The sequence below is a fragment of the Varroa destructor genome, unplaced genomic scaffold (genome assembly GCF_002443255.2).
Source record: "Varroa destructor unplaced genomic scaffold, Vdes_3.0 BEIS01000005.1, whole genome shotgun sequence".
Taxonomy (NCBI): Eukaryota; Metazoa; Arthropoda; class Arachnida; order Mesostigmata; family Varroidae; genus Varroa; species Varroa destructor.
The window spans coordinates 29,573,215-29,596,847 of record NW_019211458.1 but is presented as its reverse complement, the minus strand read 5'-3'; the positions used below and the strand labels follow the sequence as shown (position 1 = coordinate 29,596,847).

General features: G+C 45.1%; 2 protein-coding genes and 1 long non-coding RNA gene across 10 annotated transcripts in view; 2 read left to right on the top strand and 1 right to left on the bottom strand.

The window, feature by feature from the left end:
• The window catches only part of Mef2 (myocyte enhancer factor 2), a 111,091-nt gene that overhangs the window by 26,088 nt on the left and 61,370 nt on the right, over window positions 1-23,633 (top strand). The window contains exon 1 of one of the 2 annotated variants that reach the window (XM_022806733.2): window positions 21,600-22,223. The exons of the other annotated variant lie outside the window; for it this stretch is intronic. Coding sequence (XP_022662468.1) covers window positions 22,205-22,223 — 19 coding nt within the window. The 5' untranslated portion in view covers window positions 21,600-22,204. Of the gene's footprint in view, window positions 1-21,599; window positions 22,224-23,633 lie in introns of those variants that run through there. 2 annotated transcript variants of the gene reach the window in all.
• Window positions 910-21,761, bottom strand: LOC111250879 (uncharacterized). 7 transcript variants are annotated; one of them, XR_002673545.2, is made up of 4 exons: window positions 21,633-21,761; window positions 20,630-21,064; window positions 16,254-20,134; window positions 910-2,817 (listed from the first exon to the last, which is right to left on the bottom strand). It is a non-coding gene; the product is annotated as an uncharacterized LOC111250879 (long non-coding RNA). The 7 variants fall into 7 exon arrangements; XR_015329069.1 differs by having other exon boundaries at window positions 20,630-21,114; window positions 21,633-21,755; XR_015329070.1 differs by having other exon boundaries at window positions 20,630-21,103; window positions 21,633-21,749.
• On the top strand, window positions 18,929-21,144 carry LOC147755518 (uncharacterized). Its single transcript, XM_086990917.1, has 4 exons — window positions 18,929-19,050; window positions 20,319-20,457; window positions 20,641-20,761; window positions 21,033-21,144. Exons 1-4 carry the CDS (start codon window positions 19,010-19,012, stop codon window positions 21,098-21,100), a joined length of 369 nt encoding a protein of 122 aa, XP_086847043.1. The 5' UTR covers window positions 18,929-19,009; the 3' UTR covers window positions 21,101-21,144.

The following is a 23,633-nucleotide window of genomic DNA, read 5'->3' as shown; positions in this document are numbered from 1 at the left end:
TGGTGTGCAAATGCAGACCTGACGACGAAAATATCCTTGATTGGTCGAAGCTCTTTTATGAAGCGAGTTTACTCGCTTGCCACTTTTCTCAGGATGATCCACTATAAACGTATGCACACCAACTCATTGGTTACCGGCTTAAACTTCGGCTGTCGTTGACTAAGGGCTACAGGCAAAAGCATGACAGAGGTAATCCGGCTAGGATGGGAAGCCTTTAGCGGAGCCAGGTCTAGCCGCTCTAGGGGGTGCTCACGAAGATGCTACGCGTTACCTCACTCATGGTAATGCTGAACCTTACCACGCCTACCGCCCGATCCATTCTACGAGAGCTGAACGGAAAGACACAAGTCCAGCCAGCTTCATGCCAAGAGTCAAAGAATCACCAGACCCACATGGCAAAGACTGCATATCACTTTATTATGAATAAGCCACAATAAAATATATGGATGACAGAGCTGGTGCAAGTTGATCCCAAAACTACGCGAACGAAAGGCTAACTGTTGTACTTCTGAACATATGTACACTCCCTTAGAATCCCGTACAAATAGGCACATGAGTTCCTATACACTGAAGAAAACAATCACTGTAGAGTGTGATCGGTATAAGATTGCAATAACTAGCAAATTACAGATATTGTTTTTTTTCGCCTAAAAAAGAAACCTGCTTACCAAATCTGTATATAAGCCATTGTTTTAAGCAATGAGTGGATTAGTAGCATGTGGTCACTACAAATATAATATTAACTCAACAGCTACACGCGCATGAACCTTGTAAGCTAGTCATATTTGAAAAGCAAAAGCGCCTATGTCCAACCAGTGGCAGCTCAGGTTTAGGCAAAGTCCGAACGTTCGAAAGGAGCCAAATTCAAATAGAAATTTTCAAATCGAACATAATTACGATTATAATGTGTATGATTATTCAATATTATACTTTATTGGCGCTGTGCTTCTCGTTGAAACAACATTATATAGGGATATAGAGGGTCAAAGGCTTGCCACGTTGCCTACAGGCCCCTTTCCCATTGCTGCGATGTTTCTGCTTTCCACAGTGGTCTGTCCCTCTCCTCTGACTCAATAAGCGTCTCATGTGGAATGGTTTCTCTATTCTGTGCGAGACCTTTACCAGCTAACTAACCTATCTATGCTCCTTACGCGGCTGTGCGTAACGCAGTGTGCATTCGCTGTACACGCTTGGCTTTTCTACCCACACATCTACACATATCTATATCTAGTTCGAAAAGAAAAACTACAACAACTACTCTAGCTACTTCATTCCATAGCGATTACTCTAGTACCCCTCCACTATGCGACCTAGCCTATGGTGGAAGTGGTACAGAGCGGTACGAGAAGGCTAGATTGGACAGCTAGTACCTAAGTATCCGCCATTACGGTATCTTACAGAGAAAACTGTAGTCGCTGCACCCTCAAGTCCGACGTCGTGTCGTTGCTCTTTCCGTAAGTCTATGCATCCGCCCAGGCCTACCGGTAAGATCATCCGGCCATCTTACCATCCATTCATCGTGTCTTCTTTACGCACCTTTTTCCTTTCAAAGTTTCAAGCAATCCCGTTCAATCGTTCACCCCTCCCTGCCGGCCAACTGAATCAACCAACCAGTAATTTTGCCGCTGCTGTAGTCGTCATACCGTCCCTGTCACTACAGCGATCTTCCTTTACCTCTACTGCTTTGCTTCTTTCCAAACAGACTTTCTGCGGCGAGCAATCTCGTCTCGCATGGCTCTCCTACCACTTCCAGGAGTAGCTCGATAGTAGACAATGCTACTACAACTTCTACTACAGCCGTTAAGCGCTCATTCACGGGTCGCTTTGGCGGCCGGAGGCCCCAAGGTACGCTGTTGCCAATGGCGAGTTTTAGTCGCGGAGTTACAGGCGGCGAAGGGCTGGAATCGTAGTCCCGGTCATGCGTCGCCTGTGCTAACTGCTGTGTCGGTACTTCCTAAACTCAACTACTGTCTCTTCTGCTCTTGGTCGGAACAAACGCATAGGACTTCTCTGAGCCGCGCGCGGGCAGTAGCGATCCCATACAGACTGCACCTTCTTTACTCCGTCGTCCTACCTTTCGTTTTTCCAAAGAAAGATATGAAGCAAGCGAAAAAAGAGAGAAGAGCGTCGCAGATAGAAGTTGTCATCTTCTAACCCGTCTTCCTCTTCGACGGCTCTTTCAGCTAATGCGCTCTTCATCACGCGGCTTGTCGTGGCTGCTGGTCACGCTGTAGGAATAAGAGGTTTTGGTTGTGGACGCTTAGACGGTGTCTAAAGTCAGGCTCTAGCCCAGCTATCGATGACTCTTGCGACACTGAAAACAGAACAACACGTTGGGAGGCTTGCTCTGCTGAGCGACAAGCAGACTTTTCGTTGCTGCATTACTTGATTATAATGGTGATCGTGATGATGATGATGACGACGATGACGCTGCTGATGATTATTGTGTTGTTGACGCGGCGGACCCGAAGCTGGTCTTTTCTCTCGTCCTGCGTTTGCCTGCTTAATCTTGTCTACGTCGGCCGGCAAGTTTTGAACGGTAGGATATATTGATAGGCAGAAATAGTAATTGATCCCGCCGGCCTGAAGGGTTTGTCCATCTCCAAGCTTATTGTGTTGTCCGTAGGCATTGCACTGATTTCATGGCTCTTTCGTTGAGTTATTCCCTGAAGCCTGTCTGCACTACTCCAAAGGAAAATCTCTGTCGTCATTCTGAGATGGCCAGTAGGCATAGTCTAGGCCCAAAAGCGAATGTTGTATGCAGTTCCGTTAGGATCCAAACTTTCGTGGTAACGGTGGCGCACGATGGATACGATGCTAAATCGCCGATACGACAAACAAACAAACAGGAGAATTCGCATTAAGGGCATAGGAAATCATTTGAGTTCTATGAAAAATGCTATAGAAAAACTGGAAAGGCTTAGAGCCCTTTGTGGCAGAAAAATGTTCATCGAAGCAATACCGGAATCACACAAATGTTTTTCAATGTAGGCCTTTATTTACACGTGTCCTTAGCTTTCATCGTATTGGTAACTGAATTGCCAGATTTCGGATCGTATCTCTGAAAATACACTCCAGCAGACGAAATTCGAGCGAAGTCAGAGTCTACGCAAGTGTTATGTGTTTTGTCGATCTTCCTTTCCCCATTTGTAGTTAGCTTTTTAAAACATTATCCAGGCACTTGGCATTCGCAGCGTTCATTATAAATAATTATTGTCCGACAAGGAAAATAGTTTCACATACGAATCTAATTACATTAGTGTCTTACCAAAAAAATGCCTGCCTCAACGGGACTTCTTTGTCTTTATTACGGATACGTAAAGTGGCTCCTTTGGAAATTCGGTTTTGGGCTTAGCAGAGCTTGAACGAACTGACGAGTCCGGTTTGTTCAGAAAATGTCTAAGCTACTTTTTCCTATAACGAGCTTGCATATATATATATATATATATATATATATATATGCAAGCCATGTTGGCGTTCATCTGCAATGTAAAGTACCAATTAAAAGAAGGCAGGTAAAATAATTTCGAATAAAAATAATTAATCGAAATATAAATATCTAGTATGACAAATGAGTACCTGAAAATGGGTATCTGCTTTTACTGACAGTAACCTTCACGCGCTTAGACAATAGTTACGCTATAGGTGGCAGCTGGCATATGCCGATTTATACGTACGTATACAAATCTTATATACTATAAGGATTGGTTAACTAGCCAGCCATAGCCAGCTCTCCGTGATACTCAGTAACTTGTGGCGTAAATGAAGACACGATTACAGCCGTTTAACGTCCCGTTCTAATATTACGTACGTATAATAGCATTGCCAGTTTATAACGAACATACAGTGGTTCGACTTGGTTTTTTTTCCGCCCCCTCCACCCTGGCCAAATATCTGATCCATGCAGGTATTGCCCTCGTTATGCCAGTCGGCTGCTGGTAACTATTAAGGAGCTCATCACAGCTTCGCCATCTGTTTGTTAATGAAAGCAATGTACGCTGCCTTTCCACACATTTCGTACGAGGTTGCTTGTGCAAATCATGTTGCAACTTGTGACAATGGTCCCGAGTCAATGCGTGACAGCTATGAGAGATAACGAGTACGCACGTGTGCAATAAATTTCGTATTCTATGCCGAACGGCTAGAATCACAGAGTAACGATGCAATGTATTTAACTACTACTTCTATTCGTTTGAGATGGAGGCAAAAACCGAAGCCGGGAGGAAGCCCAACTTCGACTCATGCGAAAACAGTCTGTTGTACTCGAACAGGTATCAAGCATAGTACATGATAACGTTAAGGACGTACATGCGTCACGAACTACGTCTCAATCGTACTTGCCATTGCTACTTTCCATTATCCAACGTATTTTGTGAAAAGGTCGTCACCTCGGTATTTTCCTGCACCCCTTTTCCACAATATAAGCAATAATCCTATCCTGTTACTTTCACACACGCAGCTCACTGCTAATGCTGTTCCTGTTAGTGAAGACGACGGAACGCGATGATGTGGACTTGGAAGCTATTGCTGCTGCTGCTGCGTCATTCTTATTATCACAGTAGCGAGTCCTAAGGTCACCTTCGTGTGATGCTGATGCCACCAATGTTGTTGCTTTTTACTAAGTTGACGACAACGACGCTGTGTCCAGCAGCGATCAGCGCGCTTTTATGCGCGCGTGCATCCCGGCAGGTTTCAAAGTGAAGACTGGGACTATTACAACAACAATATCTTCGAACACTAACATAACAGCGAAGATATCGATGCGATAACAGCAGCCGCAATAGCGGTCATTCGTCAGCGGTCGACTAGCAGATGGGCGCACGACGCCAAAATAACAGCTGAGCGGTTCCCGTCTCGGCCGAAGGCCGGCAGACGCGGTGGCGGCGGCGGCGGCGGTAGCTCAAACGTGCCTATCGTCAGCGTGGCTACGATGAACGAGCGACCGCCAGCGAATGAACGGCTCGGCGTCCCCATCGAAAAGTCACCGTTGTCAGCCGTTGGCCGGGCAAGGTATTATCTAACGGTGATATAACGGCTCCTGCTGCTGTCGCTGGCGTTGTTGGAGCCTTTACTCGTCAGCAGGCATTGCGTTAACGTCAGCTTCAGCTACCGTGCGCCAGCCGCGTGACGGATGCGATGTCACCGGAAGGAAAGAAGGGTACTTGGTTGCCATCGGCTTTGCTAGCATGTAATGTTGTTGCTGCTGCTGCTGCTGCTGCTGCTGCTGCTGGGTGCGCTGTTGTTTTGAAGTTTTCCTTTAGCAGCGCCGGTTTCGGTATCAGTTCATAGCTTCGCTGGTCGACATGAGCATTCGCGAGTGCTATCAGCAGCTGGCGTTCGATCGGAGAAGTCTATGCGGCCTGAAATATTCGCTGTTGGTTAAGGTGCAACGGGGATGAGATGAGATGGGAACATTCACTATCACTGCTACTCCCCGCCGCTACTGCAACTTTTATAACCGCCTTATATGCGACGATGGCAACGAAGCCGTCATTTCAGCGGAATTTTTTGTTGACGAATCTAAGCACCAGCATCACCAGTACCAGCAGCAGCAAAGAGGACAGACTAAGACCATCACCCAAGCAGAATATACCAATGCGAACCGTTGTAGCACAGATTATTCATGCAGGACATGGTGGGGGGTCGTGTCTATACAAGAGAACACTTACTTAAGATCACTGTTGCTACGGCAGAAGAAGAATTATGCCAGTAAGTTCGCCACCCACTAGACCATTTCGTAGGCCTACAGTAGCATACTGGTTTTGAGGAAAGCAGTAGCTAAGGCCACCGATGAATGCCGTTAGCTTATATGATCCCACAAAGTTAAAGCATATGGCCTACCTAACACACGAAAGTAATCAGTTACTCGTCAAAGCGGAGAGAGGACGTTTAGCTTGTGAGAAAAGGCTTTAATGATGGCTGAAAAAGAAGAATTTACAATCATTGATAGCTTGTTTGAAGATCTAGTATTGATCCTCGTGAAGTTTCGCTGCCCTGTGTTGAAGCCACTTTTAAAACACTGGCACATCCAGACACTAGTTTGTTCAAGGAATGATGTAAAACTCCATTAATCTGCGGGCAGTTCTTCCAAGCCAACTTGATCACATTGAAACCTATATAGCTGTTGTGCTTGTTTATTGCTGTGCTATAAACAAATCTCCATGTTCAATAAGTACCTATGCTCGTCATTGGCCAGAATGTCATTCTATTCTAAAACGTATTCTTTCAAAACAATCCCATCTAGAATATTATTGACAGTATAATACTAGCGCGTGGCACCGTGCGTACAAAGTATGCCGCCTTAATTTAACCTGATATATATATATATATAAATACAATAGGCTGAGTCGTATTTTACAACAGCTCAGTTTTTTTAAATTTCTTTGTCAAATCAGGGATCAATGGTATTTTATTTCATGTACAGTGTCCCGCCTTGGCCTGATCCCTAGGGCCAGTTAGTGTAATGTAACTCTATGCGGTAACTTTTATAAAACGCATTCTGTTTCATATACCGTAGCTCTGTAAGCTCTGGAAGCTGGTACAAAAATGTGAGCTAGTGGTGATCGATTAGGAGGACCGACACACATCTTAACTCTAACGCTAGCACATCATATACAAGTGCGGTTATATGTGCGTGCAATAGGCAACGTAAGGCTGCTGTGACAACCGTCACAAGAAAAAAATGGCGATAACCTCAGCTTCTTCCATGTTAGCGTTCGTTTATGCAACGAATGATCACGTTGATGTCTGCATTTTCTCTACGTCTCTCCCGCACGTGGTCATTCTATTATAATCGACTAATTCGGAGGAAATGATCTGCTGCTGCTGCAGGCTGCTGCCTTTCGAAAATCTACCGCGTCACCTAGGCGCTCTAGGTCCTGCTTCTTTCTGTAGGCCTTTCCCGTTGTTAGCACACTGCTGACAGCTAACTGCCGTTCCGATTCTTGTGCTTGGGCCTTGTCATGTTCCAAGCTCAGGTTGGTCCAAAGCTTACGGATGTGATATCCAGTCTTACTGTTGTCGTAGCCGGAAATAGATATCACACAGCTTTCGCAGCAGAGCTTTGCTCGCTTGGCGCGCGAGCCCTAAACAATTTGCTCAAAAGGTGCTTGCCACTTGTTGCCATCACCCTACGGCAACCGTTAGCTATTAGCAAGCTATAGCGGCAAAGGCAGCCAATGGCAAGTCACGACGTTGAAGGCTACACCGTACGTTGGTGCATGGACAACAGCAACTAACCGTTGAAGTTGGGTGGACCATCAGATAGATACACATTGACATGTTGTTGATACAGGGAGTAACATCATTTCACACATGTAGATAGATGTCGATTTGCGGTGGCCCATCATCTAGTGGGCGTTCACTCCTTCCCCGAAAAGCTGGACATCGTGGCTATCACCGTTGCATCGAGTCTTCCAGGGCCCCGGCATAGCACGACGTGCGAAACAAGTGACGGCGCTGCTTTCTCGACTTCACTGGACACCCGCACTTACCGTCTATATGAGGCAGCTGCCACTATCGGCTATAAGGCACCACCATCACTACTACTAAGACAGTGAGAAAGTAAAAGTGTTTGTAATACGAGCCGGTTATTACAGTTTTTATATATAATAACGGCGAACGATTGTCGGTGATCGCGGTGGACATGCTGGCAATCAGAGACGTGTCGGCGCTTGTGTGTGGTTACGTGTGTTTAATGTTAATTCAATACTCCGTTAAGAACTTGCAAGTTACTAAAGCCTGACATAACCCTATCGGAGAGGATGGAAGCTTGGGGGAAAATAACATCACCTTGTTTTATAACCAAATATAATATTATTAAATTATAATTTCACCATATGTTATGTCTGCTGAGTATGATTCGGTAGAAAACCTTTCTCACGTAACTAGTCACGTATGACGTAGATTACATATTGAACACGCAATTCTACGCATTCGATGGGATGGCTTGGATGGCCAAGTCTGTGCTTGAAAAAGCGCAGAGCTTGGTGCTTCAATTCCCACCAAAAACACATATTATATATAGGTTGAGTAAATAAAGAAAGTTATTTAACCCAATCAAGTGTGGATAGATATTCTTTAGAGACATATTAGCCATCCTAATTTTTCTGGAACCAGGACCCAGTCCTAATCGCTTCTGAATGAAGTGTTTGTAGATGACTTCGCAATGACACCTACTTAGAAAAGAACGCAGTAAGCAGTCGCTAGAAAAATTTGATCCCTTGACAATTCATTCTAAATGAGGTATGACGGACGAGTAATTATTGATTTTTTACCCGAGTACCGAATATAAAAGAAGAGCTTCGATCATCAACACTTAGCCCTCAGCCAATAGTCTTCAGTAGTTGCCGTGACAGGAGAAACTGAGTTGTTGACGCAAACGTGTCTTGCTGGCAGTGGCCTCTGTTCAGCTGTGAATTTTGGCAGTTACTTCTAGAAATATAATTTGGTGGTACTACGGAGGAGGATAATCATTGCGGCGTAGTAACCATGGCGCTTCACTGTAACACCACTCGGCTTAAAACGAACCATACGACCGAACGAAATCGTACGAACGACATTCGATCAGCGCCTCCTGTCCTTTAAAATAAACTTAATATTTTCTGCTTATCGAGTAAAAGATCACCTTCTAGACGCCCACATGCTTTTAGTGTCTGAGGTATTTAAAGTCTTATATTGAACAGGCTACGAAGCTGGCTTCGATTCTGGGCTGGAAGGCGCTTCTTGGGCACCGTCATCTTAATCCTTCAGGAACTCCACCCATAATCGTGGCATCTCACCGGATACCTGCATTGTGGCTGCAAAGGCGTTCGTGCTTCTGGCGCGACGTTTTAAACCATATGTGTCACAAGCGCTAGCGAACGATACACTCAAGAATGAAGGGCCAAGAATTACGGACATGTACCTTTCAAGGAGAAGATTGTCACTCTAAACAGCGTTGATTTCTACGAGCGAGCACACTTATATAGAACAACCCGTACGTTGAGGAAAGGTTGTAGTCGCTTTGAGGTGGCTAAGTGATTTGCAATTTTGCCCGTCCACCTTACAAACAAAAATAGCAATTCTTACTAGCGACTATTAGCTAACAAAAGTATCGCAAGTCGATCGCATATCTGTATCGTAAGTGCTAGAATAGATTACATATGCATTGAGTTCGACATACAATTACATCCTGTGGATTATATAAGAGTGTATCTACATATATTTCTGTGTCGCACAAAGGTGCGAAGTCGACTTCCAAGTGTGCAGCAAGACAGGTGTGGGCCATTTTGCCCCCGAGCTTTCTCTTAAGAAGTAAGCTGTTTAACGTCCGCATGAAACACCGTTAGTGTCCAACTTGGTCACGATCACAACCAAGTCTCGCCTAGCTGTCGCCAATTCCTTTAGCTGTGAAGTGCAGGTCTACTTATCGGCCGGTCGAGAACGGACACCTTAAACCCCAATTTCTCTTTATTGTCTGTGGAGCGCTTTGAAACTCTGGCAGTTTCGACGTGCCCCCCACATCGATTCAGCCTGGGGTAAAGTAGCTGTCCACTGGCCCTCTCGCCTCGTGTCAGTTGGTCGAACTCACCCGCATTAATGAGCCGCTTGCCCGTTCAGGTGCAGCGGAGAGGTCTTTGGCTAGCAGGCGAGGTGTGGCCTTTTCGCTCTGCAGTACAAACAGCGTGGAGTGTTCAACTGGATGACATTTGTTTAGGCTCTTTGGGCCTCTTGCCTTTTCCAATTCGCCGTTAAAGCCTGCCCTGCTATGTAAGTATACGATACGATACGTGTCGTAAGAATACGAAGAGTTAGAAAGGACTGTGGCAGCGTATGTGGGCGGTGAACCCGTTTAACATGAATACGACCTTGGCAACATTTTAACACCTGGCTTAGCGAAATCACTGGGTCCGACCAGTCGCCTGCGTAACGTGCGGACCTTGCCTGCCTACCATACCTAAAAGTCGATTCAGAACTACTAGCCGCGAAAGTTTACCGAAATATGGGAAGAAAATGCCTGGTCACGGAGTTACAATGTGGTTAGGTAATGCTGAGCGCTACGATAACACCCATCAATTATCCACCCGTTACATTGATTAACAACTGTTAATACGGTGTCAAAGAAACGCTTGAACGGTTAAATGTATCTTCCTATCTCTAAACAAGTAAGTTAATTTCGCTTTGACCTGGCCGATTGCTGCTTGTCGTTGGAACAGATACTCGTCTATTGTGACGCTTGCCCCCAAAAGAGTCACACAAAAGTAAAGCATCTAACCAATGCCATCGCCACAACCTTGTAATACTCAAGCAAAGTGTAGACACAAGCACCTGAGCTGACCGACTTGACCGATACGCTTGTTCCTTGCCTTTGTCTTGACCAGGCCCGACCAGCTCGCTCAAGGTCGTAACAAAAAAGCTCCTACCATGCCAAAAGGTTCACATTACTGGAACCGTTAAGGTTTTGCCCGCCAAGCTACATTTCTCAGCGAATCGAGGTATCCTTGCGTTTCGCGACAGGTTTTGCGTTCTCAGCATTTACATCAGCACGTTATAGCACTTAACTATTTCTATCCAGTAAACGGGGCTTATAACGGCATTCAGCATGAAGTCCTCAATAAACACTGCCGTAAAAGTTAGGATAATGTTAAAAGCTCACAATCAATTTTGTTTGAAACTTAATTCTCCGATTAGATATCTGCGCGCAAGACTTCCACAGCGTGGCCTTCGTATTGAAAGCGTATTAATTATTAGAAGCTTTTGGGCTACTGATTTCTGTCTTCTTCTGGCTTCTGTTTTTTATTTGGAGTGCAAAAATGGCGACGCTAGGTGCACAATTTAGATTTATAGGACAAGAACCAGCTGCACCCACAATTACTTAATTAACTTTCAAATACCTATCCACTTGTTGTTGTTATTCGCTGCCTATTGCTAATACAATAGAGAAACACAACAAGATAATATTACAAATAGTACCTCCGGGCTCCGTTGCCCCCCTCGTCCTCGGTTAAGTGCTCCTTTCGTTCTGGAATTTCTGACTCTGAAGCCAGTAGCAATACAGCAACAACTGCAGTCCGAGTTACCAGCTACCGTAGCTTCTATCGCGTATGATGACGCTGGTAACCTTGAAAATTTCTATGGGGGTCACGCACGTACTGCGGTGAAATTGGTCGACGGCAGCGGAGTGAAGTTCTCAGCACAGGGCCACTCCCGGTAGAGAGCTTGGGGAAAACCCCCTACGAATGAGTGAAGTGCTATCGAAGTAGAATATTGAATGACAGGCACACAGAGACAATATGACGGACCGAATCGACGAGTGGAACGTGGAGGTGGAGAGATACAATGTACTTGACGAGCACGAGCGAACGGAAAGGGACTCAGTAACATGTTTGGGCCCACTGGCTTTGCTGACACTAGACAGCTCTTCACCCGAAAGTTTGTTATTAGAGGAGGTAGCAAACGCTTTTTGTCGGCTGGCAGTGTTAGTTCGCTCGTGAAGAGCGAACGATGGGATGAAGGCTGAAGGCCGACGGGCGACGATGTTTCTGAATCAAGCAACGCCAGTAGACGCGGGATAAAGCTTCTGTACCTTCGTGCACATTTCACTATGTCTGTTAAATAACGGCCTATAATACGCCGATATTATTCATTTTAATAGGAAACCCATATGTTCGTGTGACCATTAAGCTAATTACTGTGTGCGATGATTGAGTGTGAGTTTGATCGATCAATTAAATCATGGTTGACTAATGGCGAAGACAAGTGCCTGCACGATGCATAGCATGAGCGTTTCCAGTGTCTCAAAGGTCACGCATCTGTTTTTTATTCAGTTCCCATCCACTATGAGGATAACGCGTTTCGTCCCACCGTGCACAAAAAGACGTACGGTAGTTAACTCTATTTAAATAAGAGACAAAATACTATCCATTACTGCTACATCATAGCGTCATTTCTTTGATAACCAACAAAGTAAATATTTTCACCTTTAGAGTGATGTTCGATAATCCATGCTAAGCCATGTTGTCCAACCTCCGGAGACGACGGTGATCGCCTGCCGCTGGCTTCGATTCTTCCAACGATTCGCCTGTTTTGGGACCCGCGAGAAGTTCCCGGCACTTTGCCGAGCTGTTTGACCCACTCTGATACCTTATTCCGGTGCCCGATTTTCCTGTTGTTGCCGCTGCCGCTATTGGTGCTGACCCTGCTTGGCATCGTTGATTATTATTACTTGTCCGTCATGCAGCCGTTTGCCGAACGAGCCGCAATTGCACAGTCTGAGCAGACTCTGTTTACTCCATTCGCGGCATCGTGACGCCGGGCTGTTCAGCGTCACAGTAATGCAATAGGGGATGGAAGATCTGATGCAGTGTTCGAACGTTTGCAAGATCACTACAGTTACTTCACTGAAATAACTGCAGTACGAAGCAGTGACCGCTCGCTTGTTACAATGGAACCGTCGACTGTGGTGCTGTGCCACCAGCTACGTGCCTCCGCCTGTGAAAATGATGGAAGAAACTGGAGTGGATGCGCATCAGCGACGCTCCTGGGCCCCACATCGAGTTTACGACCGGGCCAACACTATGGCCACTGTCAATGCGTTACTACGGCGAATGCCTTAAACAGCATAACCAGCTGGTGTCGCCGTTAACGCTAGCCAGAACTATTGCGTAACCGAATGAGACGTCGCGGCCCACGTCTTGCCGCATCCGCTTCAACTACCCGTAGAGGCGGTTTTCGTGCAGTGATCCAGCGTTAAAAGGCAGAGTCAGGAGTATAGTGTTTGGCATCTGGCAGCCAGCGACCCAGGGGAGCAGCGGGTTGCAGTAGAACAAATAGATCTTTGCTGGCTAACCGGCTAGATATTAGCTATCTAGAGCGGTAACTATACTCCATATAGTCGTGTTCTAGGTGCTGCTACATAAACAAATTCTAACATCGTTGCGGCAATTAGTTCGTTGTTAATTAGAATGGCTGCTGCTGCTGTTGTTAGAGCTGCTTTTTGGTCACAAATGAATATCCGACGAACCGGAATATTTGCCTAATAGTTCGTTTGCATTGAAACGTTATGCAATGCTAATAGATACAGGATAACCCTGTTCCTATCAATTGTTTAGAAACACATAGTACTTGCGTACTCGTCACGCCAAATCGTGAAGGTGCAAAAGTTCAATGCTTCCCCATTTTACCTCGCACAGCCTGCTGCCTGCTGTCTGTTTTTTTATTGACTCTGTGAACATAAACAGCCAGTAGGGGTTGCTGATGCCTCTAACCCCCCGCCAGTTGTTACAATGTTCCAATGTGTAATATGATGATTTTCCCCTTTTTTCTCAGACATCTTTAGTAGAAATAGTTCACCGCTGAAGGTCCGTTCGCACTCTCTGTCTTGATTGTCAACGAACCAGCACGACTACTTAGGGCCCAATTGTTCGGTTCAGAACAGCTGGCAAATGGATAGGCCTGTCTCGTATTTAACGCAACGATAATGGCTGATTCAGTGACGCCAAGCCACACCAAGCATATCGAAGATGACGATGCGGAAATGGCGGGATCGTCACTGCCGACATTGTGCGGTGATGATAATAATGATGACGATGTCGTGTGTTGACGGAACCGCTATTCATAACCGTGACAGGGTAAGACAACGGAGTCAGCAAGAATCCTGGTGCTGGTCAGTAATGAAGCACAGCCAAAAAGCCTAAGTAGAGCTTTCTTCTTTCCCTAATATTCTGCTCTGCATCTTCATCCTTTTCTTCTTGGCGGTTTAGTCTTCGGTGTCGAACCTTCCGGTCTAGGATCGCTTTACCGTTTCTCGGATTCGTTAAGGTTTGCTTCAAAGTTGGCGTCCCTATAGGCTGGCCATGTTTAACCTATTCTCAGCGATTGGTACTGCCCTACTCCTGCTATCGATATTATTGGCGTTTCTACCGTCGCTCGTGGGCTTCTTCATTTCTACATTTTCGAACCGCCCACCACTTTTCAAAGCAGTAGCAATGACAGGGTGTCACCATGATAGACGAAGTAACGAAGTCCGAACTTTTTGCGAGACGCTGCTTGCACAACCTACTTCCAGAATATTGCCAATGTTGATTGGGCAGTAAGTTTATAATCTCGGTAAGAGTCGTTGTTGTTTATCCTGCCCATATTTTTCCTATTACATGCTCGTTCTCATTCTGGAACTGTTTCATCCGTTGGCGACATTGCTATCGTTGGCGCTGGCGACGCTTTCCGATGATACGATTTTCTACGATAAGTTAGGTAGTGTTACGGGGGAAAAAGATGAAAACGAAGACGAAGAAAAAATGCCTTCCTCAACAGTAGGGCCGTGAGACGCCGCCAGTCATAATAGCGTTGATAGCACTGATGCTTTCCTATTATAAGTTAATATATATAATAATTATATATAAGTTAATAGCTTTCCTATATCATACTACAACAATAAAATTTAGATATAGTACCACTCATGGTAAGGTGCAATGCGGCCAGGTGGATATATCATGAATACGCTGTTGAATCTGCCGGTATAAAGATACAGAAAAGGACGAGTTTGGGAGGAGTCCAGGGACGCGGACGAATCGAAAAGGACAAATGATATCAACGAACGACAAGTCATCCGCCTGAGTAATTACAGCGGAGACAATAATCAAAGTCCACCTGGTTGTTTTTCTTAAGTGTGGGGGCTACTGCATAACAATAATCCGTTGTTGATCGTAGTTGACAACGATTTTACTAAGCACGATAGCCATAGCAAAACTCAATGGCTACAATAAGAGCAATGTACACACAAAAAACTTCTGAATGAATGCAAAAAGAACATCATTTTGCGAGGGTGCAATTCTTAGCCGGTTACAACTTTCATCAAACTGTGGCTGTGCCTAACCCCTTCTCTCAATACGATTTCGTGATAGTCCATTCCGTAACCATTCGTAGTAAGAGGGGTAATTATTAATCATTTGGCAATGGGTGGAAAAGAATCGATATAAAAACAAAAAAAAGAAGGTGTGTTTATCTTCATTGAACTCTAGGGGGTGATCGATCTAGCAAGCTTTAGCAGCATGTTGAAGTCATGAAATTAGAAGATGTTTACTATCTGGAAAAGAACGAACGCATTGATACGAAACGCATCATATGAGTGCATCGGCTAAGGATACGCCGGTCAGTGCAACAGCGACTTGAGCGAGTGGGGTTTAAGATGCGATACTGTTTAAAACAGGACACTTTTTGTTAAGGCTGTTGAAAGTATCTGTTGAGATTGTGAACGCACACAAGGTAGCGCATCATATCTCTACTATACTTATTATTTACGTACTTTTTTTGTATTTGAATGTTGAGAATAAAAATCCAGCGGAAACCGTGTACAGGATAGTATTTTCAATAATTTCCTTGCGCTGCTCGGTTCAATAGAACATACGTATTCAGCACAGAAGGCTAGATTCAGTAGTATATGTACTATAAACCCTCCATCTAACCTTCTTAACTTTGCTTGCAGGTAAGTACCCGATGCCGCCTCGATGTTTATTTGGATTGCAATACAATTGGACATTGGCCACTCAACGCAGTGTTCATGCTTAAAGTATAATCAAGATTCCTATGCAGAAAGGATTTAGTGGCTGTAAACGATAACCTTTGAAATCGTATCTCACGGCTGGTATGCTCCTAATAATAATAATAGGACCAATTCAATTTTCCAGCTTTCACATTGACCTTTTGGTGAGTTCTTTGAGCTTACTCTAATGTTGTTAGCTAAAAGTTGATACCAAGTCCGTTTTCCCAGGTTCGAATACTTCTATCACCTAGAAGCATCGAATCCTGGCAGCGGCTTAGAGGGCAGAATTCCAAGATTAGCCTTTTCATCTACAGTGACTTACACGTAGCTATGTCCTACTGGTACAGTTGTAACGAGCCTGCATCAGATCACTGTTTGTTCATGTACACGTTCAATTCCTTTAAAAACAACAGTATAATGGATTCAACCTTCTTTGCAGAAAAAAAAAAAGCTTTCTCAAATTTCGAACGTTTCCACGCGAACCCTTTATCAATATTAATAATGAAAGAAAAAAAGATAAGATAACGTTGACAAAAGCTGGCGCTCTAATTATAATCGCCATTACCATTGCGATGAAAGACCACTATCGTTACGATGATTCCGCTTGGCCTTTCTGTCCTTCTTGTTGCCGGCAGTGCTAATCTGACAATGTTACATTGGGTTGTTAGTCTTATCCTAAAAAAGATACTATATATATATATATATCCAGCATCATATATTAAAATTGCCTTACTTGTTATTATCGTTTAGCCGTTAAACCCTATCTGCTGCCGTAGCCGCTATAGCGCGCGAAGTTTTGCCTGACTTTCGCGCATCGTCTTCTCTTCGGCAAATTGTGAGTTGTGGGCTGGAATGGTGTACGGCTGCCGCCGCCGCTTCCTCTGAAGGTTCCCCTACTAGAGCTGATGACGTTACGCGACGGACTTCGGCAATGGGCAGGAAACCAAGACGTTTGCTGACCGTTTCTTTGCTACGAGTGGCACTGTTATTGTTGTTGTTGTTGTTGACGTTGTTATTTCCGGCGTTTGCGAACACCAGACACAGCCATTAACACCGGGTTCAATTAACCCTTCTACTTTACTAGTCGGTACTGTTGCTGTGACAACCGTCGCCGGTTATAATTATTATATCATATCACATAGCAAAAGGCGACCGGGCACTAAGCGTTTTCTCGGTCCGCCGCTAACGGCAGGAGTAATATTTGTCTATGGTCAATTTTTATTTGCGTTGTTATTAATGAACTAGCTTAATTAAACAGCTAGCAAGAACGCTCGTTGAGTGCTAGTCGAACAATGGAATACTAACAATATTAATAGAAGCAAATGGAAATATTGTAACCCAGTAACGAAGTAATGGTAAGTAGAGTTTACTTGAAACGCAGTTGTTCTGGACGCATCTAGTGAGGCTAGCTACCAACGTGTTACCCAATAGTTAGAAACAACGGTTCTCATACGGTTACTGTTTGCGTTTATGGTTTAGCGGCTGAAGATGACTTAACTATAGTGTAAATCTAGCCTTTCGTCACTTCGGGCTCCCGCAGCCCTATGAGAAAGTTACACGCGTCACTCACTCCCCTCTTCTAACTAAGAACGGACAACTTCGTCTGTCGGCCTGGGAGAGAGGGAGAGAGAGAGAGAGAGAGAGAGAAAACGAAATTTCGAGAGAGGTCGTCGTATAAAAGTTGTCTGGGTGCGGCTCAATCTGTTCTTCTTGAATTGCCAAAGCATCTGTCAAAGCAAGCTTAGCCAAGCAACAGCTGTTTGCTCGTTTTTGTCTTCAATTGTCTCCCATGCCGCCAGCGGAAATAATAGACGGTCGATAACGACATCAACTCCAATAAGCTGGTTCTCGTCCGATTCTTTGAATGTCTGTTTGTCTCTCACCAGGCCATTGCCCCCACCAGCGTTAGTTAGGCCTCACCTCAACAAAGATAGCGGAGCGTAAGTCGTAGTTGTTTTAACGTATTGGCTGAAAAAAGTCAACGATCTGTACCTGTGTGCGTATATTTGTCTGTCCTTGTGTGTGTGTGTGTTTAACTGTTGGCCTGCCACTGTGTGTGCCAGTACAATGGACGCGGTCCATCATCAGGGACATGGGAACAGTCCCCAAGCAAGCGCCCGACAATTCAGCGCGCCAGCAAGACGTAAAGACCAACGTGAAGATAGAAGCTAAAAAGCCGTAGTTTTGCTGGTGGTAGCAGTGGAAGCCGAAAAACGGCAACGAAGAAAAAAGAGGGGCGAAGCAAGACGAGATGGATCTACCAAAATCCGTGCTCGAGGGTGACGAGGCAGTTCGCAAGTATAGTTTCGCTGCCAACCAGCAGCAATACGGAGCTGTGGTCGTCGTGGTCACCACCCTTCCCTCCGATATTGCCCCTGTTTTGCCTCCATCACCAAAACCGTTACTACTGTGCGAGGAGGAGGAGGACCTACCACCGAAGTGACCGTTCTCTGCCGCGCCGACTGACGCTGATCCATCGGGACGATTGAGCAATCGTGGCAGATAGTGAAAGTGCTTACTCATCCAACAACCACAGCATCAGTAAGAGCAATGGCCCGAACAACGGTCATCGACCGTTAATTTTTTCGCTACCACTAACCACCACCCCAATGGCAGCCGCGCTCTTAGGGTTACCGACTACTGGCAGCTAGCGCAAAAGGACGCTACATCCACGGTTCCATCTCGCGCTGTTACAGCTGCTGCTGCTGCTGCCGCCGCCGCCGCCGCCGCCATTGCTGTGGTCAGGTAGTGTAATGATTTACACGTTGCCCGCTCTGTATACACGCGACATCAGTAGCAGCGCCACTGTGGATATGTCGAGTCCTGTTAAAAAGTTAACGAAAAACCCCTTACGATACAGTATTACGTTGTACAGCTAGCTGGTAAAATAATGCCTTGATAAGATGGGCTGGTGCCTGCTAGCAACAGTAGGTAATGAGCTGCTATTCTATCATAGTGTATAGTGTAGGGTATATAAAACCTTCACTAGTACAAGCTGGAGGGCTCTGCAGGCGAAGACGTTTACGTTTGGATGCCGCCGACATCGTCTCATTGCTGCGCCGGCGATGGCACAGCGTATACCTGTTGACTTTTGGTTAACGTTGGATGCTTGTTGCTGCTGTTGTTGTCGCGGCAGCGCTGGTGACGTTTTCGGCCAGATGTTCAACAGGTGTTCTGTTGATAGTGTTGGTGCCGACATACGGGAACAACTGGCAGAGAAACAAAGTCAACGACCTGGCCAAAAAGACAGTGACACAGGGAGCTGCGTTGACGGAACGGAGAAAATGGAAAAAAAGCAAAAGTTTTGTGTACAGTTATAGCAATAGGCTTGAACGTAGCAAACGTCCTGTCGTTATGTCGCAGGTGTGTGTATAGACCAATCAAAAAGTAAAAAGGAGACAAACGCTGTGTCGCAGTGCCATTAGATTGTCAACTTTGTGCAAAGAGCGCGCACACAAACACGAAACAAGAACAGAACCGACATCTATAATGGTCAGAACAATGGCAGGGATGGTGTTGGCATTAAGAAGGTAATGATAAACGAAACGCGCTTTCTATCTCCCAACTTTTTTGTAACGTTTCCTAGTTACTGTTGTCCCATCAACGAAAACGTTGCTTTTTGCCAAACTGTGGCACTATGCACAGCAGTGGCCAGCGTCGAACACCGAAACAGACAATTTCATAGACAGGCTGTGGAGGCTAGGATGTCAACGAAGGCGTCATATTGTCATGGGGCTCCTGATGAGTAGAACGTCGAAGAAATCGACGACTCAAAGCGTATACACGGCTGATAAAACGGGAAGACACACAGAGCTATAACTAGGTAGGAAGGGTCAACGAGTTCCAGCCTGAACGAAAAGGTATGCTGGGGTACCTGTTGATTTTGCAGAGTGCTCTTACAAGTGAAAGTACGGGGGGCAAGAGGGATTCTCATTGAGAGAGAATGCAAATTTGTCAATGACATGGGGTTTCCTTAGTTTAGTCAAGATTTTGGGCTTGCACTTACATATACGACATATTCACTGAAAGGTCAAGATGAAGTCGGATGTGGCACCAAACTTTCTTCCCACCTTCCGTCGTTATCTATCGCTAGCAAACAAAGTAAGTTTAACTAGCTAATGAAGGCAGGATAAAGTCTTGAATGAATTGTCAGCGACTAAAGCGCTCATCAATTTTTGGCCTACACAGCAAATTAGACAAAAAGAAGAGCAAACGCTCGAACTTTCAGCTCTAAAGGTCGCTGCTCTGTTCCATGAAAGGTTTGTTGTTAACACACTGTTTGCTTCTCTAAGACACTTCAGAAACATTTAATGTTCGTCAATGGCAGTGACATAAAAACAGTGACGAAGTTAGAAATATAAATCCCAAGCATAGCCTGGGGGCTTGCTTCGTATCCGTTGTCCAAATGAAGATGCCACAGGAGGAGGAGATCATCCAGGCGAATCGTCCTACGTCTTGTTTTTATCTATCGTTGTTGTTTTTCGAAGGTGATACGAATTTGGGTTAGGGGAGCACCCCGGCTAGTAACAAGACGCTGCTGACGTTGAGTCTGGTCATGGCGATATCGATGGCAGGATATTAGATCGGCCCACAAGGCTCGCTTTCCCTTCACAGCTGAAAAACGTCAAAGTCGTTGTCTTGATAATTATGTGTAGTTGCTAATGCTGTTTGTTGTTTGTGTTGCCATTCGTGGTACTGGTGCAAAATGTATGAAACACAAGTGAGGTCTGCTCGATTTATTTTATCTACCGGGTATGCGTGCGTAAAGTAACGCTGACGATGGCAACATCTCCCACAGGCCGAGTGCTGTGAATGAACAACAACATAACGATAGCGTCACAACAACCCCGTTGTCAACAACTCGAACGTCGGTCAATGCTGTTACTTTTGCTGCTGTCAACGTGTTAGATTATGCTGATGGTCATGGTGATGATGAGGTATAGTTTATCTCGCGAAAATAAACTAGTTAGATATATAATTTCCAATATCAGTCGGCCCCGACATCCGCTATGCAGTGGCACAAAATACCACTATTAATAATACTAATAATCATATTCTACTTTATGATGCTAGAGGGCTGAGAGTCGATTTTTTCTTGCCTATTATTACCGTTCGTTCAGACGGCAGCTGTCGGCAACGGCTTTCGCTTGAAGGCAGACCGCCACAATTGCACCAGCTTCAGCATCAACAACGACGACGGCAGTTTCGCCCACGATGAAATATGCGCACATAACCGCAGAGGTAAACAAGTCTATTAGGGGCAATAGCGTGGTAAGCTAAGTGTTATATGTCACCGGTGAATACAAGACCTCTCTTACCTGCCTAATACATACAAAGCCCCGTACCTGCTGTCACTACCTGAAGTCGTAATCGTAACCATAAACGTAATTGTGATTAGCTGATTCTGAAAGAGACTCATCTATGACGACGGTAGCAACAAACCCGCGGGTGACAATGACTCGGCGTAACTTTCACGCAACAAATAAACTATTTCGAGGGTCTTTTTTTGCAGGCACGTTGAGAACGAAGCGGCATCTGTCCGACCTGGAACAACCGACAAAGTGTCGACTATCTTCGTAGTACCTGAAATGTTACTTAGGACGGCGCAGTCAATGGAGTTCTTCGGTCAAGATTGTTGATTTGTGGCCGTTAACTTATCTGACATTTCGATTACCTTGACTATTTTAACTTTCTCTTGTCACATGTACTTTTCTATGTCAAACTAAAAATCAAACTTTATCTATACCCAATATATATCGCATAAGATTTGGGAATCTAGCAAGCAATATGCCTTTTTGTATAGACTATTTAAATAAATGTTTCGAGTTTTACGTTCGATTCTACCGTCGACAGGTGATGCCCCCTCCCCAGCACAAAAAAGAATCGTATGCTTCAAATGTACACCACTTCACGTGTCTGTTAGCTCAGTAGACAAGCAATGCACCGGCCGAAAAGCAACTAGAAACACTCGTAGTCATGTAATGGAACCTTGTAGCTTATTTGTTACCGGACCATTGCTTTTTTAAACCACTTCATATGTTATCGAAACTGAGGAATAAAAGAAAAACTCCATAAGTAAGTAGGCAGCAAAACAACGTGGAGCGGTACCTACTTTGTACGTCTGCATCATCTACATACGCATCTTACGTGAGATGCCAAGTTATCAAACGTCATGGTTCCACTGCGGCCACCGCTATATTTCCTTTACTGCATAGCGCTTTCACTATATGTTAGCCCCGCTATTGCCGTCTTTGTTGACTGATGCTGATGTCTGCGGTGATGATTTTGCTGGATCGTTGTTTACCTTGTGTACCTTTTTGCGGAATGCTTCATCGTAGAGAGAGAGAAAAAAAAAAAAATAAAAAAACTTTGTCGCCTATGACTCTGATATGATACTGTCGGCATCATTGTTGCCACGCTGTGCTTGCGGTAGTATTGAATGGAACTGCTGTACGGGTTACGCAGAAGTTTATGTGTTGGTGTGTTTTTCTAAGCTAGTGATGTTTACTGGTGAAAAAAAGTAAAAAAAAAAAACAGGAAAAAACATAACAGCATCTAAGATAAAAAAAAGCAAGCAGCAGAAGACAATGAACGAAATAGAAATCGTGATATGACTGTAATAGTACAACGACCAAAACAACGGTAGACCTACGGTTTCTGCTGGGTTTCTGCTACGCTCGTTTAATGATATCTACTCCTCCAGGTTGGCTTTTTTCCGTTGCTGTATCTACAGTTTTTTTTTTTTCCTAATTTTCCTTGGCCGTTCGCTTTCTTACATTTATTCAGTTTGTTTTTTTTCATTTTATTAGTGTCCGAACGATCAGAGCGACTAGCCAGCGCGATGTCACCGGCACTCCGCTGTCGCTCTTGGTGTTTCTCTGCGCCATATTGTTACCACTGATACAAGTATCTTGTCGAGGCGGCTTTGACTGGCTAAGGGTCGATGGGTAATATTCGCAGGCACCTTTACCTTTTCAACCGGTTTAGTCGGTAGTAGTCGTGACGATCTTGTTGTGTGCTAGTGCCTATGATATCATCCTGCTACACTATTCAATGCTGCCGGGGAGGTAGCTATCTCTATCGCTGTCGTTTTGCGTTTCGTTGTTGTTATTCGGTTTTTGTTGTTAACGGTATTGTTTTTGCTGTCGTTGTAGTGACAGTGGCGGCTGCAACTCTGTAAGGGTTGCCCTGATCCCCTGTCTTGAACCCCCCTCTCAGCTTCCAGCGGCCAACAACGACCGGTCGCCCCACTAGTGTGGATGAACAGAGCCAAGGTGGCGCGCGCCGCCATGCAATGGCCGCCCTTGTGATTCAGCCCCGCAACGGTTGCGGTAGCAGCGACGCTAGGAAACTACGACAGCAGCAACAGATCAGCAGCGGTAGTAGCAAATTACGCGCCGATGCCGTTAACTTACAATGGTGATACGACTGTGTTGACTACGGCGACGATGCTGTTATTATGTTGTTGTTTTTTGTCGTCATACCCCCTCGCGCCGCTTCCCTGTGGAGCTGCGCTTGATCAGACCAGTACGCTGATTTGGCAGGACTGGATCTCTGGCTGGACAGGATCCTGTGTATGTTAACCTGTCGTGTTGCAAGAAACATGGAAAAACTTGAAAACGCTATTTTGTAATTGTCCCGCCATTTTGATCAGCTGGCATCTCTTGCCCCAATATCGATATATATACATAGCGAATAGAGTGTACCCCATTCCGATATCGAGGGCAAGTGCACCTGCAACAGTTGTGCTAGTTGCTTGCGTTATTATGCCACCATCTACATTCTCTGATTTGCTGGAGTCGTACTGTAGGAATAAGTTGGCCTTCTTCTAAATATTCACAGACCTTTAGGCGACGTGGTCTGGGTAGCTGCTACGTAATCGCTTTAGCACATTGCCATGATAACATGCGGCCATTGCTGGCTCATATTTCAGCATTCGCAATTGGATACTATGGAATATAATTACCGTATCGTTTCTTAGTCCTGTTGAAGAAACCACGCAAGACCCTCTCTGGCTACATTTCTTGATGGGGGCAGGTCTTCGATGCCATATTGAAGAGGTGATTGCGGGTACCCGCTCACACATTAATAATAATAGGCAAAAACGTTACAG